At 38.5% G+C, this 17564-nt stretch overlaps 1 protein-coding gene across 1 annotated transcript; it reads left to right on the top strand.

The window, feature by feature from the left end:
• Positions 1–1048: 1048 nt before the first annotated feature.
• On the top strand, positions 1049–14761 carry LOC139730651 (dnaJ homolog subfamily C member 16-like). Its single transcript, XM_071641544.1, has 13 exons — positions 1049–1439; positions 2380–2446; positions 3380–3707; positions 4377–4564; positions 5454–5720; positions 6162–6292; positions 6968–7157; positions 7983–8168; positions 8877–8965; positions 10224–10307; positions 11700–11801; positions 13038–13190; positions 14127–14761. Exons 1-13 carry the CDS (start codon positions 1288–1290, stop codon positions 14467–14469), a joined length of 2280 nt encoding a protein of 759 aa, XP_071497645.1. The 5' UTR covers positions 1049–1287; the 3' UTR covers positions 14470–14761.
• Positions 14762–17564: the final 2803 nt, after the last annotated feature.

Raw genomic sequence — 17564 nt, 5'->3', positions numbered from 1 at the left:
CGCCCCCCCCCCCCCCCCCCCGATGAAATCCTAGCTACCGGCGCGCCGTTGCCCTTTCCCCGCTTGGTTTCCCTCAAAAAACAGTAAAAGTCTAGGGATTGAGAGCTTCCTATATTCCAAATGTCTGTCCAAAAAAATCTCGTAAACATTGTTAGTGTCAAAACGCACCCCCCTTGAAAAAAAGCTGGTGACGCCCCTGACTACGTCATCTTGAAAATGTAAAAAAAAAAATGATAAAACAAATCCCCCAATCATCATTTCCTCACCATTAACAGAATGTCAAGATATTTCTATTTTTTGTTATTAAAGTTCCGAGATCTCACTTTGAACACACATTTTATTTTCCCAAATGTTTTGTGAATGACAGCTCACCTCTGAGATGAAGTGGGGTGTCTGTCTTGGAGTTGAATATAGAGGTCATTAAAAAGATACCATAACTACCTCATCTTGAAAATGTAAAACACACACACACACACACACACACACACAAAAACCAAACAAACAAATCCCGCAATCATCATTTCCTCACCATTAACAGAGATTAATGTCAAAATATTTTCATTTTTTGTTTTTGTTTTTGTTTTTGTTTTTTGTTATGAAAGTTCCGAGATCTCATTTTGAACACACATTTTATCTTTCCAAATGTTTTGTGAATGACAGCTCCGTCTGAGATGAAGTGGGGTGTCTGTCTTGGAGTTGAGATGGCTTGAGAGCTCATCTGAGATTTTTTTTTTTGTGGGGGGGGGGGGTGTTCAAGGCAGGAAAAAGGCTGCGAAAATGGTTCAGAAATACATGTATTGGCAGTTCATGGGATGGGGTTGCTTTCAACGAGCATACGCCTACCGGTATGCGGTACCATAAATAACAACGCAATACTGAGGGGCGGGGGATTCCCTAACTTTTGAGGGTCATCGTTCTCCATTTGATGTACACTGTCCTGGATTGAGGAAGTCGTAAGGCAGCTCTTCATACACTTTCTGTACTACTCAAAATATCACTTGGAGCTCATAGATATCAATAATTCAATGCACCTTAGCCGCACTCACATGGTGAGCAAAGTACATGTATTTACTGCGAGTCAGTGCCGGATCCGGGTGGGTGATCACCAGATTCTTGACTTTTAGAATCACTTCGGACTCTCGCTCACACTCACAGCTCACCCACCCGGCGGCATTCTGGATGCCATCATTCACTGCACCTGCTGCCTGCCGCCCTTATCTAATCATACCGCATCATAGTGTCTGTGGTGCTGTGTAACGGCCACTGAACTGAAAACGGCCTGTGAAAATGGCGAACATCTACTCTTCGTTGATGTTGCTTTTTCTCATTTTTATAAATTGCTCAGAGAGTTCTCTAAATCCTTACAAGACGCTCTCAGTGAGCAAATCTTCTTCTCAGCGAGAGATAAAGCGTGCATACAAACAGCTTGCGAGAGAGTGGTAAGTAGTGTGCGTTTCTGTGGTTTGGAGAAATCTTAGTCCCACACATTATTTTCTGTGTATTTTAGCTGTCGCTAGTGACTGCTTTGTCATTGTGTAGTAAAATTTACCAGTATTTTAGCTTACTAAGTTACTTATCCAATACTTGAACTTGTTTTAGTACCACATAGCCTAGGTGCATCTACATTTGAATGATATGAAAACATCTTATTCTAATAAAAACGTAATGAGTATGGAAAGTTTATGGAATCAGCCTTTGTTTAAATATGGCCATTTTATGGGACAAACTTGGGAGCATCAGCCATCAGTCATTTAAAGCAAAATGTTTCTATTGAGTATTATTGGCAATATTGAATTTAATGGAATAAACTTCAAATTTACATTAAAATGGCAGTAGAGGACCGAACCGGATCTACTAAGACTGGAGTAGAAATGCAGTTAAATGACAGCCAACTCCCTAGTAAAAAATAAACCCCGGGCCGGGCGCAGTTACCAGCTCCCTAACCCCGGCGCGGCCGCGCCGGGGTTTAAGTGTAACTAGTAACAAATTTAAGTGTAACTAGTAACTCGATATGTGTTGGGGTCGCTGGTGTGGTTACCAGCTACCCAGTTGCACAAATCACATCACTGGTACTTCACAGGCTTGGTTAGACTTACTTTATTTGAATGAAAATTGTGCTTAATAACACCAACATTGATCGTTTCTATTCTTCCCCTCCCTAATAGGGATTATGAAATAGAGCCTAACTGCTAGTACTAGTAGGGGAGAGGCTACATTATTTATGTTACATATTGCACAGATTGTTCAACATTGCCAATTGCATATTTGCAGTCTGAATGTCTGTCAATTTGAATTATTTTTGTTGGCATTGTTTGTCTGTTGACATTTTGTTGTTTTTTGAAAGATTAATTACTTTCTTCATCTTTTCATATTTGCTAGGCATCCAGATAAGAACCAAAGCCCTGGGGCACAGGAGAAATTCATCCAGATTCAACAAGCCTATGAAGTAAGTGACTACCGTATGGAAGTTCCTATAGGAAATCAGAATGATCCAATATGATTATCATGTATAATGTAAAGCAAAGTTGTTACCTCCTTTTCCCTATCATGTAAAAAACCTGCACCAAGGTTTGACATGAACCACAAAATTGACCGCATAAACAAAAGCATCTGTTTTTATATGTAGCCAGAGGTCAAAATTTGGACAGCGTTGTGGTTGAATTACGGACAGCCTGCTTTGTTTATGCAATTTCCCCCATGTAAACTACAATGAATAATAGAATGTATACTTGTATGTAGTTTCTGCCATTATGTATAGGACACACACTCACATGATATGTGCATGTCTATAAACCCTAATTGCTAGCTCCGTGGTGTTTATTAGATTTTATACATCTTTTTCTGCTTTTGTGTGTCATAGTTTCTCGTGCTAAAAACACAATATTTTGGATTGTAGCTTTGCCTATCAACCTCAGTTAATCAGGGTAATGGGAAATTCATTTGTCTGTTTCTGTGCAAAATTCTTAATTGTGATGTTTAAGTCAGCTGCATTGTTTGCAATGAGCCACTACACACATGATGTTTTGAGTCACACATAGGCCCAAAATTACAAAAATCTGTCAAGATTGGCATGTTGCAAGTCAGTGTTGGTAGTTGAGAAATAGAAACTTTGGAGTGAAATAGAGAAAAAAGTTTTGGCTAGGAATATGGGATTTGATATTTCCTTCTGATAAATTTCTGCTGTCTATCAAATTGAAGTCATCAAGGGATTGTCTTCTTTACTGGTTTGTGGAAATGTTAGCAAAATCTGGAATCAGGTTTCAGAGGTAGCTTTAGAGGCCATATGATACAGAGTATGATAGCTACCCTCTTGCATATGACAAAACTGGTATCCTTATTGTCTTTTATGTCTATGATACTTATTCATCTTTGTGGCAAGATCCTATCCGATGAAGGCAAGAAGAGAGAATACGACCAGTTTGGTTATGTGGACCCTCATGAGAACAGACAAAACCAGGATCCATTTGGTGGACATGGACACCCCTTCCAACACTTTGACTTTGGAAGCCATGGAAGCTTCAACTTCAAGTTTCAGGGATCCAGGTCTAGTGACGGTCGCCGAGTGACACTTCATCGCTATCAGAATGGCATCTTACCTCAGAGTCATGAGAAACCTTTCCTGCTGCTTGTCACTGGCAACTTTTGTTTTCAGTGCATGAACCTAGAAGGAGTTTGGGCAGATGTAGCACCAGAGCTAGAATCCTTGGGTAATGTATTGTAGTTCTTATACACTTTGGGTGCTGAACATGTTTTGAAAGATACACGTGTATGTACATTTAAATTGTGCGAAGCAGACAATGGTGTAAATGTTTGACATGTTTATCTTTTTGTGTGTCTATTGGAAAAATGTGTAAAAGGTCAAAACTGACAGTCAATCATGCACATCAGTATATACAAACATGGGAAAGGATGTTTGGTACTGATGTGATTGTGGTTGTTTTTTTAAGATTGTTGTTTATCCAACCATCCAAACATTTGTCTTATGTGCAGGGAATAGCACATTCATGGTGCATTGATTTATAGGTGTTTGATATCAATCATTACATTTGAGATTTCAAGTAGATCTGTTTACATAAATTGTAAATATGCATTTCACAATGTTGGGTACTGATGTAGAGTCCCGTTTGGCTTTATGATTAAGCATGTAAACATATTACACTTTTATGAAGTTAGAATATCTTCCTGTTTTTCCTGTTTGTTCTATCATCTTGATAAATGCAGTGTCATTAATCTGCCATCATTTTTTTTTGTGTGTGTGTTCTCAAGGAAATTTTGAAGCCACATGCAATTTTATATACCCAGTATCAGATAAATCATCTGCCTCCTTTAAGAACAAGAGGCTGACATTGTAACTGTGAAAACTTTCTCTACCTCAGGCGTTGGTATGGGAACAGTAAACATTGACATGGACAACAGAATATCCTCTCTCCTTGGAGTGCGTTACCGTCCTGCCATCGTAGCCATCATCAAGGAAGAAGTGAGAAACTATGGCCAGGGTACAGTCACTCTCCGGAAATTGAAAGAATTTGTTGATGGTCTCTTGCCTCATGGCCTAATTCAAGAGGTAAGTACCTGTCTCAATTATTACCTGTGCACGTCCCCTCTAATGTCCTTGTTTATTCTAAGTTTTGGCCAATGCCTGTAGGCAATAAATAGAACAAACAAAACAACAGTGCTCAGCAGCAACAACACCCCTTATTTGCTAAGTGTGTGTGCACACAATCTTGGTCGTTGCTAAATTGGTATTGTGGTGGGCTGATTTGGAAAAATTCTTCTCCAGTTATTTCTTTTACAAAGGTATTGATGATCCATAATGCAAATTGAAAATTCCAGCTTTTCTTTCAATTGTCTTATCTTGCCATCCACTTTGACAATTTGCCATTTCATGTGCCAAGTAAACAGTGAAAACGAAGTACTGTCGTGTGTGTCTGCTCACATCAGATAGCAAGGAAAAGTAACTCCTACAATAAGTCCTTCAGTCACAAGTTCTCCAAGTATCTTCCAACTCTTTTCTGAATCTTGCAGTCTCAATTAGTTTTGGTTTGTTCCCATGGGAAGCATGAGGATCTAAAGTGTGATATCATATGACAGTATGGCACCATTCATTTCTAATCTTCAGTATGCTTCCTTGATTGCTTGTCATATTTGACTACAGTGCGCTCCCGTTATGACGGACACGGTTATAACAAAATTCCACTTACAACAAAGTAAAAAGTCAGGCTGCAACATTACATTGTACTTGCTCTCTGTTTTTTCATTGTCTATTTGTACAGTTATAACAAAATTTTGATATAACAAAAGAAGACTGTCGGTCCTGAGGACTTTGTTATAACAGGAGTCCACCCCATAATACTGTAGACTAAAGATTAGTAAATTTCTTCTCTTTACAATTTAGAGGATCTTGTTTCTATTACATCCATACTTCTAACCTTTTACCCCTCTTTTTACTGTAGGTCAACAACAACAACTACAAGGAATTCTTAGCTAGTTTCTACAATGAGAACAAGCCCCGAGTCCTGCTGTACTCTCAGTCTCCAGAACAAGTGTCTTTCATGTTCAGACTGGCGGCGTTTGCCTTCCAAGAGCACCAGACATTTGGTGTGGCAATGGCCAAGGATGCTAACACTGACCAACTGGGCAAGCACATCGGCCTGTGGCCAAGAGAGGGTGCTATTCTTGTCTTCAAGGAGAATGTCAATGATTCAGTAGATAGGTTGGAGGTAAGACAATCAGAGGATAACTAATTTGGAAGCAGAATTAATTGACCACACCCTCAGAGGATCACATACACTTGTACATATGAAATGTTTTATTTGACTATGCACAGGTTAGAAAAGAAGTGCTGCAGAAAGTAGCAGTATTAATTTTATATTGGATTTGGGGGCAATATAGATATGTGATATTCATATTAACCCGTTGAGGACGGCCTGATTTTACTACAACACGCATTTCCCATAGAAGCTTGCCCGAGTATTCTTGGGACTCGTCCTCAACTGATTTATTTTGAGGAAGCAGTTACTTTCCTTGTATTAAAAATTGATCAGTCTCTTATTTTGTGTACAGAAGACAGCATAAATTTTGTCTTTTACATGTTATTCTATGTGTTCAAAGCTTTTCAGCCCTGTCTTCAGACTGAAGTGAAGTAATTGTTATTTTTCCAGGAAAAGGCAGTGACCAGGGATGCTCTCCATCACCTTCTGAGTTCCAACAAGAATCTCATCCTACCCCGCCTCTCATCTCAAGCCCTCTTTGAAGAGCTCTGCCCTGAGTCTCCCCTGGTCCTCGGAAGAAAGTGAGTTGGCCCATGTAACCATAGCAACCATTGCTATGTTTTTTCTTGTGAGTTGCGTCTAAGCTAATTTGTGAAGATGTCAGTATTTCTGTAGAAAATTATTGTACAGTTGATTTTCAGTTATTAAGAATTTGATAAAACTGGTCAGAAAATTTAAAGCACTATCAAATTTTCAGGATGATTCTGCATTATCTGCTGAGGGTAGAAGTAGATTGGACTGTGCAAAATATTTGAGTTACTCTATAAGTTATTCTATAAATCTAGGAGCAGTTTTACAACCATTCAGACACAGAAATTATTTTCATTTCCAGTAGTACTAGAGCAGTATATCAAATCAGTTCCAGTTTGCTTGACCATGAGTATAAATGCCAGTATATCTTTATTTAATGTACAATCTACATGAGGTTACTTGTAAGAATTAAAAATGTGAGGATATCAAATTTCTGGCTTGATCTAATTAAGTTAACTATACACAATATGACTGATAGGTAACTGCAGTATAATTATGTGACTGTTGCATACATAACTGCCATGAAATATTCCTAAAACACTTCGGAGGAGAAACTTGTTATCACACACAGTGCCATCATGGATCCAAAACTCTACAGGAATTTAAATGTTTATTTTTTCTTCCCCCCCCCCCCCCCCCCCCCCCCCCCCCCCCCACTGTCACAGGTTGTGTGTGGTCCAGATCACCATGGCCACCCCAGAACATGAGCATTTCAGACTGTCCTTCAGACAGCTGGTGATGGAGACGCCTTCCTGGCCACATCAAGCCACCTTGACCTACATGCTGTATGACAGACAGCAAGAGGTTGCCATGGCAATGGAAGATTTGGAGCTGACTGATGAACATTCTGTACCGGTAAATTTTTACTCTTCTAGTCTGGATCCAAAGTGTCCATACGAGACTTCTATGCAAGTAGCATACAGCTTTTAAATGATAATGAAGTCTCTTGATAGATTTGAAATCTGATTTCATATTTCCCTTTTTTTATTAAAGTTAGAATTACTCATATCCTTATTCATGAGGGTAATTCTTCTTTCAATATACATCATGGTTTTCATTCGTACATGTGTTTAGCTTTTTCTAGAGGTCATATGACAGGGTCAGTGTTGATGATGCAAACTTTTCTCTTTCTTTTTTTGAGAAATGTTAAGCCAAACTTAAACTTGATACATCCATGAATTGGGAGAGAGCGATGGACTGTTGTGGAGTGTTGAAAAAAATGAGGTCAAGGTCAAAAGTCTGCAGTTATGCAATAATTATAAGATGAGCTGGTGTAGACTATCACAGAGCAACTCATGTTTATCCTTTTAACCCAAAAAAGACTGGGGGATGACCCCCTCCTTCCTCCGCAAATTTTGCGATAACTTTCAGAATTTATAAGATCTCACCCCGAGACTTTTTTCTTCAGAGTCTTATGTTTTGCCTGTTTAGGTTATTCAGTAGTTGTGGAAGTACTTGATGAAAGGCAATATCAGAAATTCAGCGTTCATACCAGTATCTCCATTACACCAATTGGCAAAGCATGATCACATCTGTTTTCTTATTGAGTCAAATCTATTCAAATTTATCATGTAATAAAATCCACTGTTTACTCAGGTCCCAAGGCAAAGCCTGTTAATGTTTTTTACTCCATTGAGTAGTGGATTCCTATCATTTGGATATTCTCAATGTCCGTCTCAGATTGCAGTGATTTGGCGTCAAAACGGCAACCAAGTGAGGCTGGCCTGGGTCCCAGACCGCTGGGAGGGGGACAACCTCCCTGGGGAGAGGCGCGCACTCAAAACTTTCCTCTATGCTCTGTATGATGGCACAGCCAAGTTTACTCACAAACTGGTCCTGCCTCAATTCAATGATGAAAATGCTCCGGTGAGTACAACAGTCAATTTCCCATTACTCCCATCGGCATGCATTCAGCATTGAAGAGAAACCTTCACAAAATGAAAGTCTCAGTTTTTTTTCTTTTGTTCCACTTGAAAAACCTTATTCATGTGATGTAGAATACTGTAAAACGAGGAATGTTTGCGTGCATTTTGATTTCGCGAGCGCCAAGATTAGCGAAATTAAAATGCACACGAAATTTCTTGTCTACACTATATGCATTGAACGCCAGTGGCAAATCGCGAAAATTTCATGCCACGAAAAAGGCCGTCGGCTCCAATTTGCGAAAATTTCGTGCTGCGAATATATCATGTTTTACAGTACTGGTGCATACTGACAGATAGTATCTTTAAGTGTTAATTCCGTATGACTTTTATACGTTATACAAAAGTTCTTCTTCATTATTGAACTTTTCATACTTGATTTTTATAATTTGGTAACGGTAATGGTTCATTAGAAATTCATTTGCAGCCAGATGGTCAAATTGCACAATTTTGTGCATTTGGTGGTGACATAGATAATCATGCAATCATAAATCAACTGAAATATAAAAATCACACAGTTATCATATCAATAGAAATAAAATTGTATCAAATAGAATTGAAATATTTAGTAAATGAAAATTCTTAATTAAGGCTATTTGTTATGTGGAAATAACATGGCACAGTTATTTATTTTCATCTTTTTATTTCTCAGGCATGGTACATTCAAATCATGAATGGACTTATGATAACAGCAAAGAGCTGGTGGGCTGAGATAGTCAACTTTCTTTACAGATCAACCGGGTAAGTCATGTGTCTAATGTCAAACTATTTCATTTCTTTCTTTTTTTCTATGCTTTCACCCCAACGTCATCCATCCATTCTGCCCCACATCTCAAGGTCATTAGTCATTAAGGTCACTAAATCGTCACATGAGAATGAGAAGGGCATTAAGTTGTCACTGAGTCATAATGTTTGAGGCACCTTAATGCCCTTCTCATTCTCACCCGACTAAATTTTGGCTAAAATTATTATCTGGTCTTGACTTCAATCAAGAAAGTCCAGTGATAACAGAATTTTGTAGATAGGGTGGATATCCATATCCTTTATATTCCATGAAATGACAGTTGTGAAATGTCAAAGGTCAAAGGTCATTGTACTGTGACAAAAATGTCATATTTCAGCCATCACTAATAGCTATTAATGTCCAGAGATGATTCTACTTGCTAAGGGGGTGGGGGGGGGGGGGGTAGAGGTGAATAGATAGCAATATTTTTCATGAGATGATGAGGATTTTAATAAGTTCAGTGATCATGGTGCGAAGTGTGTGAAATTCGTCAGGGTGTTTTTTTTTTCAGCCAAAACTTTAGCTAGGACTTTAGTGCTAATGTTATTTAGTATGATGGTTAGAAATAGGGAAATGTTGCTGGCAGGCATGGACTGGTTTGGTCAGTCTTTAATGTCTGTGGTCAAGATCAATGATCTTTTGCAAAAGGTAAGTAATGGGTCATGTATTCATGGCAAATAATAGCGAGTGCGTAATAAGGAGGAGTCATCCTAATTTACTGTATGATGCAATATAGTGCTGTAGTGTCTTCTGGCAGTCTCTTGCAGCCAACACCCTTTAACATTACAATGCACTCTTGTTGCAACAAACATGATAATAATGAGATTTCATTACAATAAAGTAAAAATTCAGGTCTAAAATTATCAACTATATATCTTTGTATACTCTATTTGTTTGGCTACAACAAAATTTGATATGACTGAAGAAGAGTGCCAGTCCCAAGGACTTTGTCATTATGAGAATCATCTGTATTATCTTGTTATTGAGGCATTTAGAAAGCTGTGAGTGGAGTATAATTATCTAAGCTGAATAAGAATCATAGATTTCAACCTTGACTGCAGATGTTTTTGTATTCCAGATCCTTTCCAGAATAAGTATATTGTGTTCACGTATAGTGAAGACTTCTTTAACTAGTGTGTCGAAAATGCATGGAAATGAAAGGCAGATTTTAACGTAAATTTTGAATTATCTTCTCTTTTTCTCTGTCTTCCACAGGGATAGCAGCAGTCTTCTGGTCATTGTCATGGGTATCTACATGTTATGCTTCATGCTAGCCTTTCTTGGTCTCCTGCCTTTAGGGTAAGATATTTCATTGTTTAAAATTCTTGTAATCTGGTCAGTTTCCTTCTGTTTGCGTTTGTTACATACTCAAAAAGCTGCACCACCTTGGAGATCCCTCGCATTTATCCCCAAGTTGAATTATCCTACGGGTTTATGTCAGGTTTAAGTGTCTGCATGTGTGTCACACTGTACTCACACACAAACACACTGCTATAGCTTCTGACCATCTGAGCATTGAGAATTTAGGGTTTCTGGGACGAACACTGAACTACAACTGTAGGGCTTTTTGTAGCTCAGTCAGTAGAGCACCGGGCTAGCAATCCGGAGGTCTCGGGGTCTAAAGCCAATGGAATCCCATTTTCTTTGCTGATATTTCCACTAATTGTAAAGATGTGACATGATAGGGGGACGGATGTCATGAAGTATAATGTGCTCTTAATTGCACTTATGATACATGATGCAGTGATGATTACAATATTAGTCGTCATGCTGCTAACTTGATTTTTTTTTTTAGGTGAGAGTGATGACATGAATGTTAAATGTTATGATGGAAATGGCTTGATGGTGACGATGATAACAATATGAATTCCTGTGCTCAAAACATTTCGTTCATGCAATAGATATAATGAAATATAAAATATTACACAACACCTAATTAGAATGTAGCTATCCGATTGGTTGATTGCCCATCATGTGACATTTAGTTAAAAGTTCCATCTCATGCTGCGGCTGTCAGCCGTGCAATTTTGTTTGAGCAAAAATGGATAGTGCATGGCTGACGTCACCCATTTCCATTGACCCCCAAGTACTTGTTCCGGCTATGATGTCACAATAAACAAACATTTGCCGCCCGCACTCAACAATTACAAGTGCGTTTACAACCATGTACTTTTGTCTCTCATTTTTGTAAACAACTTCGTTTTGCGTATATACGCACGTACATGGTGACTGTGACTGTGCGGCTACTCACTTGTCTTTCACAGAAAATGGTTGTCATTTCTGTGCTAAATTCAAGAATCTGTGTGGACAACATCTGTTGACATTCGAGGTGTGGTAGAAAACGAATAGTGTATAGTCTTTACTAGTACAAATTAGCAATGGAATGAGATTTCGCACTCGATGAAAGATGATGCACACTACGGTGTATTCAACTCGGCTTCGCCTCATTGAATAGAGCGCTTCAATCTTTCACCTCATGTGAAATCTTGTACCATCGCACTCGTGACCATTCACTATTTTGTATACTGGTAGTGAAATCCCAAATTTGAAGGTGTCTTTAAAATAAGAATGTCCCATTTGAGAATAGAGTGAAGGTAAGAGAATGGAAATCAATATCATTGGTGGAGATGATAGTAGAGAGATAGGAATATCAAGCAGTTGAATGCTGAAAGTGATTGGACTCATTTGTAGGAAGGGCCCTGAGGGGGATGGACCCAATGTCCAGCAGAGACAACCCAATGGTCAAGCGGAGCAGTCTGACCAGGCCACCAGACAGAGACCTGCTCCTAGAGGGTGAGTAGAGGCTGACCTACGTGTAGTACAAACCTCATCTGGATGACTACATACACATTATACACACACCCGCATCCATACACATTATGCACACACCTGCATCCATACACATTATACACACACATGCTGGAAGACACATCCCTCAGGCACCTCAGCAGATATTCAAAATGCACCAAGAGGCATTTTCTTCCTAGCAAAGTATCAGAATTCTTTGTATATTTTTATGCATTTTACTCTATATGTACAAAGAATTGTAATTTTATGATTGTATTTGCAGTACAAATATTCGACAGTTTTGTTATATTTATATGTATGCATCTTGTCTTTTATGTACAATTGTGAGCAATTCAGCAATTTCATAGCTGCAAGTCACGATTTCAATAAACCTATGAATGATAATAATAATGATAATAATAACTTTGAAATTCCCACAACAGTCTGCAGTACTAAATCTGCCAGTGGCATTAACAGAATTAATCTCTCCTTAATGCCAACAATCTCAACTTTCACTCTATTCACCCTTGTAGAGTTACTGATGTAGATGCCATGAATATCTTACATAGTAACATTAGCCATACTGACAGGATAATTACTGCATTCCCTCAAAATTCGCTCCACTATGAACATTTTAGCCGTTTGTCAATTTAGAAATTTGAACCTTCTGTTTAGAAGTCATATCTGGTATGTCCAGTTGATAGTGCAAGGGATCTTGGAGTTTTGTGTCACAGAAACATGTCATTAGTAGGTCACTTTGTCCAGACTTGCCTTTATTTCTCTCTTGCTTTTTAGAATCTCAGCCACCTTAGCAATACTTAGACTCTGTGGCCCGAATTCTCGAAGGTGGTACAAATGAAACCATGGTTTAAACCATGGACAAAAACCATGGAGCGCCAAGTGTCGTATGGAATATTTTGTTACGAAATCAGTCAATTCGTCGATGAATTGTTTATTTTGTAACGAAATGGCAACATTTTGTAACTAAATGAACATTTCCTCCACGAAATGATAATTTCGTTAACAAAATGGTCATTTTGTTCACAAAATGACCAATTTCGTAACAAAATATTCCGTGCGACACTTGGCGCTCCATGGTTTTTGTCCATGGTTTAAACCATGGTTTCATTTGTACCACCTTCGAGAATTCGGGCCTGTCTGTTTGTTTTCTGACTGTATGTTTGTCTTACTGTGTGTTCCTCTCTGTCTTTCTATCACGGTTGTTCATTCCTCTCATTGCAGGGGCTGCATGTTGAAGGAGCTGAAGGTGGGAGAATATCAAACTATGGTGGCTAGTCGACGGAACATGTGGCATCTTGTTCTCCTAACCAGAGAGAGGACAAAGGAAGAGCTTTTTTATCGGTTATCCAGAGAGATTGGAGGCTATCGATTACCGTAAGTTATTGAACAGTAGAGGGCCTCCTTTCAACCCTTGTATACTTTGTTCATCCTAAAGACGGCAATGGGCTGGTATTTTATTCTTCCTAGCCTTTTTGTATTTAAGGCAAAATGAAATGATATTACAGAGACTTCCCTAACACACTACATCCTAAAAAGCATCACTATGAACATGGAATTGTTGGATTAGGTTGCTTATTTTTCACCTATGAGAAGAGATATTTCAGCAATTCTTTTCCAAGTTTTTGCATTCAGTACATTGTCTGTAAGCCTGGACACTTCAAATGATGTCTTTTCCTATGTGATCAAGAAAGAAGCAGAAACTCTAAAAGCTCTCATTCATTGTTTTTTTATTTTCAAAGTTGTGCTCAGGTCTTAAATATTTATGTGTGTAGATGGTTGAGATAATTAAAAGTATCTCTACCCCATGATAATAATTTCTATTTGGATACCTGCACGTGATTACAACTACGTATGCCTTTGCAGTAATTTTGCATTTTCCAGATTGTACTAATTTATGTGAAACACTTCTTTGAAAATTTGTTCTTACTAGGTGATATGTAGCATATACATATTTTCTTCCGCCCCTCCTAAATTATCAAGTCAAATTAGACAAGTTTTGACCTTTGCAAGGTTTGATTTGTTTTCAAAATTATCATTTGTACACTTGCAATATGAAATTGTTTGATATGTGAAGATTTACTACAGGTTTTGAAAGCAGAATGATAGAGTAATATGCATTGATGGTATACGCTTAATTCTTGTGGGTCTGTGTCTAAACTAGTGGGAAAGGTAGTTAGATATTTTGAAAAATACTCAGACAAGCTGGATAGTCACACATATCTTGGCCATCATGTGATATGACGTCTGTATTATTAGTGTGTGCACTCTGCATTCATTATGGTTTGTGTGTTTCTTTACTCTGTCTTACAGCTTCCCTTTCAGCTGTGTGAGTTTAGACAGGCAGTGGGCGTGGTATAGAGCCCTGAATCTAGAGAGTGAAGACGGGACAGTGATAGCTCTCAGGATGTCCAAGAAACATTATTGTGTGTTTAGCCCAAGTCGGTCATCTCAGAGACCACACTCTGCTGTCAGGAGGAGGCATCTCCATGGCAACGGGGATGCGCTAGACGGACAGTTTGTGGGTTTGGAGGACAGTGAGGATGAGAGGGATGAATGGAGGAACACATTCCAGGGGTTGACCCTCTGGTTGGATAGGTTACAGGACGGGGAGTTATACAAACATGTTGTAGAGGAGTGGCCTGACATGGTATGATGACTCCTGACTTCACTCTTCACATCATGGAAACAGACGTGTGGTGGATACCAGCAGCAAACCCTCTGATCTCCTAGTGTGTTCTGCTTACAGCTTGCTTGAGAACCAGAAGTGGTAGATATTAGCTGAGGATGTGACTGGATTCCAGCGGTCCTTATTTGGCTTTTGATGGAAGAAGAAGAAGGATGATGCCACATGTGTTGACTGATCGTAGTACTTTAATGGTCGTACATGTATGAGAGGATTCATGGCTGTAATGATTGATTGCTTTTGAAATATTATCTTTGGTGTTTTTGTTGATTTTGGAAGTGGTGCATATATTTTCAACTCATTACCCAAGCAATGGTGAATATGTGAATTTTGTTCTTTTGATAGTCATTACCTCATGCAACTTGTTTTAATTTGTTCATTTACTCTCACTCACTCTGTTATTTGTTCTCTTACTCTTATGCACGGAAATACTGTGTGTGATTTATTATGTCTACATTATGCTCCTCTTAGGCTACAACCCGAAAATGCACAGAATTGTATGATAGGTTAGGAATAAAAACTCAGCAGTATGCACTAAGGAAGAAAATGCATGATTTCTTGTACTGGAATGCTAAATATGAAATACGTTAGATATCTAGCAAGTTCATAATTTTTTGTCAGGTAGATGTGAGCATTCATATAATATTCTTCATAGTGCATAATGGTGAGTTTATGGCTATTGCAATGAAACCAGACTCTAGGAGCTTTTACAGCACCCATTCTAACTCTGGTACTGTTGCAACCGTTCTGCTGTTAAATTATTTTGCATGAACAGTTGAGTGCATGTTGATGGCATTAAGATTTGGGGTAGATGGATACTAACTTTAGTGAATTAATACTTTCCATTGAATATTATTGGAAAGTCAACCGTGTCAACCAGCCATGTGACATGATCATATGCGAAGATGTGTAACTGATTAAAATGACCTTTCCAGATTTAACATACACACACTACACACATTTGCGTGTTACACGTTCACTAGCAGCTGGACTGTGATTGCAAATCTCTGTGTACTGAATAGCAGAAATCTAGTGGTTTTTAACTAGACAGTTTGACATATTTAAGATTCGGCAGTCAATAGGCACAAAAGAACAACAGAACTGAAACCCAAAACAAAGTAATCTTACTTTTATGTACTAGTAGTCACACTTTCATTTATTCGTTTCATTATTATTTTCAAGCATTTTGACAAGCTGTCAGTTTCACATGCACCTTTGGCACAGACTTCTACACCAGTAAAAGAACCACTGCCTTGAATATGACACTCTTGGGGTGGAATTCTCCTTCAACATTACTATAGTAAATGGAACAAAATAGGCGGAATTCACAAAGGTGGTACAATCTTGTCCATGGTTTTAACCATGAACAAAGACCATGGAGTGCCAAGTGTCGCATGAAATATTTTGTTACGAAATCAGTCATTTCATTACAAAATAATCATTTCGTCGACGAAATGACTGATTTTGTAACGAAATATTCTATGCGACACTTGGCACCCCATGGTCTTTGTCCATGGTTTAAACCATGGACAAGATTGTACCACCTTTGTGAATTCAGGCCATAGTGATTAGTATGAGAATGAGCTAGAGGGTGTGCAAGTACTAGGAGAATGTGGCTCTGAAGTCGTAATAGTGATGCTCTGTCTTTATTGACACTCTTATAGATTATCAATTATTGACAATTTTTCAATTTCTCAGAAAAGTCTTATTTAAAGGGAAACGCTAAGCTAAGGAAGATGTGTTGTTTATCTGTTTTTGTCTTAAATATATATGCCAATGAAATATCAGTAGCGTATGTATGGTTTCTGTGAAGAGAAAACCAAGAAATAATCAATGGAATTTAAGGGAAACATGTAGAGTCAAACCTGTCTATAGCGACCACCCAAGGAAGATGAGAAGAATGGCCATTATAGGCAGGTAGCTGCTATAGACAGGGTCTTTAACATGGCTTTTCTCGCGGGGGCATTTTTCAGTGGCGGCATACAGCAGGTGGTCACTATAGACAAGTGGCCACTAAGACAGGTTTGACTGTATATGGATTGCATGAATTCCATAGATGTCTTGCATTAGTGTGTGCGTTTGATGCTAAAATAGGTTTAAAGTTATTGGGTCCACTGTATCTACAGGATGTATACTGATGAAGCACTGGTTGCACACATAATACATATATTAGGTACAGACTAGTTATAATAGTATCACACATGCACAGGTGGTGGTTGCAGGGGCCAGCAATATATCACTCTAAGATTACATTCATTGCATCAAGGGATGTCTTGTTACAGAGAGCTGACATGGCTAAAGATCTTACAAATGTTGTTTTCTATGGATTTATTGTTATTAATGAGATGAAAATAGTTGTTGTTATTAATGAGATGAAAATAGTTGTTGTTATTAATGAGATGAAAATAAATGTGATTTGTTTTTGAGTGCTGTATCTGTTGTGTAGCCAGGGAGTACCCTCTAAGCAGTGCATTTAGAGCTCCCAAAGGTGATTATTAGTGACTTTATATATGACTCCCGCCACTTTGGTTCGGAGGTTTGTGCAATTTGACTCTTTATGTGCCATGGAGAAAACTCCCTGTGTGCCACATGTAACTCTTTTGTCACGCTGGAAATGTAATGAGCAAAGTCGTAGAGAAAATGCCAAGCTTTGCTTTGATGTAGATTGTATGACAATCTATGATTATTTTTTTTTTCTGTTCATTGACCAGTAGCTACATTATTGTATGAAGGCATGACTTTTGCACACAAAACAGTGACAGAAACTTGGAATTTACTGGGAAATCCAGTAGGGAACACCACTTGCTAGTCAATCACTATATAAAATGCAAGCTACATGTGAGAGGCATGGAATCGCGAGAATTGCTTTCATTGTACTGTGGCATTTGATGATTTATGGATTGGTTTGGGTGGGTTTGTACATTAAATTTGAGCAAAAAATGCAAACTTGACACGTCATCAACTGAGTGGGCGTGTGAACGTGGCACATAAAGAGTTAACAGAATAAACTCCACTCCTCTCCACTCAACGCTGTGGGTTGTGTTGGCCAATAGAGGGCGCTATGC

Source organism: Diadema antillarum, unplaced genomic scaffold, assembly GCF_040938485.1.
Source record: "Diadema antillarum isolate AM-2024a unplaced genomic scaffold, OU_Dant_1.0 scf00000002, whole genome shotgun sequence".
NCBI lineage: Eukaryota > Metazoa > Echinodermata > Echinoidea > Diadematoida > Diadematidae > Diadema > Diadema antillarum.
Note: the sequence above shows the minus strand (reverse complement) of the source record. Positions and strands in the feature narration are given on the sequence as shown.

What these genes read in the sequence shown, in the direction of transcription:
- LOC139730651 (XM_071641544.1), top strand. Translation starts at nt 1,288, where the DNA reads ATGGCGAACATCTACTCTTCGTTGATGTTGCTTTTTCTCATTTTTATA. An exon ending in AAACAGCTTGCGAGAGAGTG is followed by an intron (nt 1,440 to 2,379) that starts GTAAGTAGTGTG and finishes CATATTTGCTAG; the next exon opens with GCATCCAGATAAGAACCAAA. An exon ending in CTGATGAACATTCTGTACCG is followed by an intron (nt 7,158 to 7,982) that starts GTAAATTTTTAC and finishes TGTCCGTCTCAG; the next exon opens with ATTGCAGTGATTTGGCGTCA.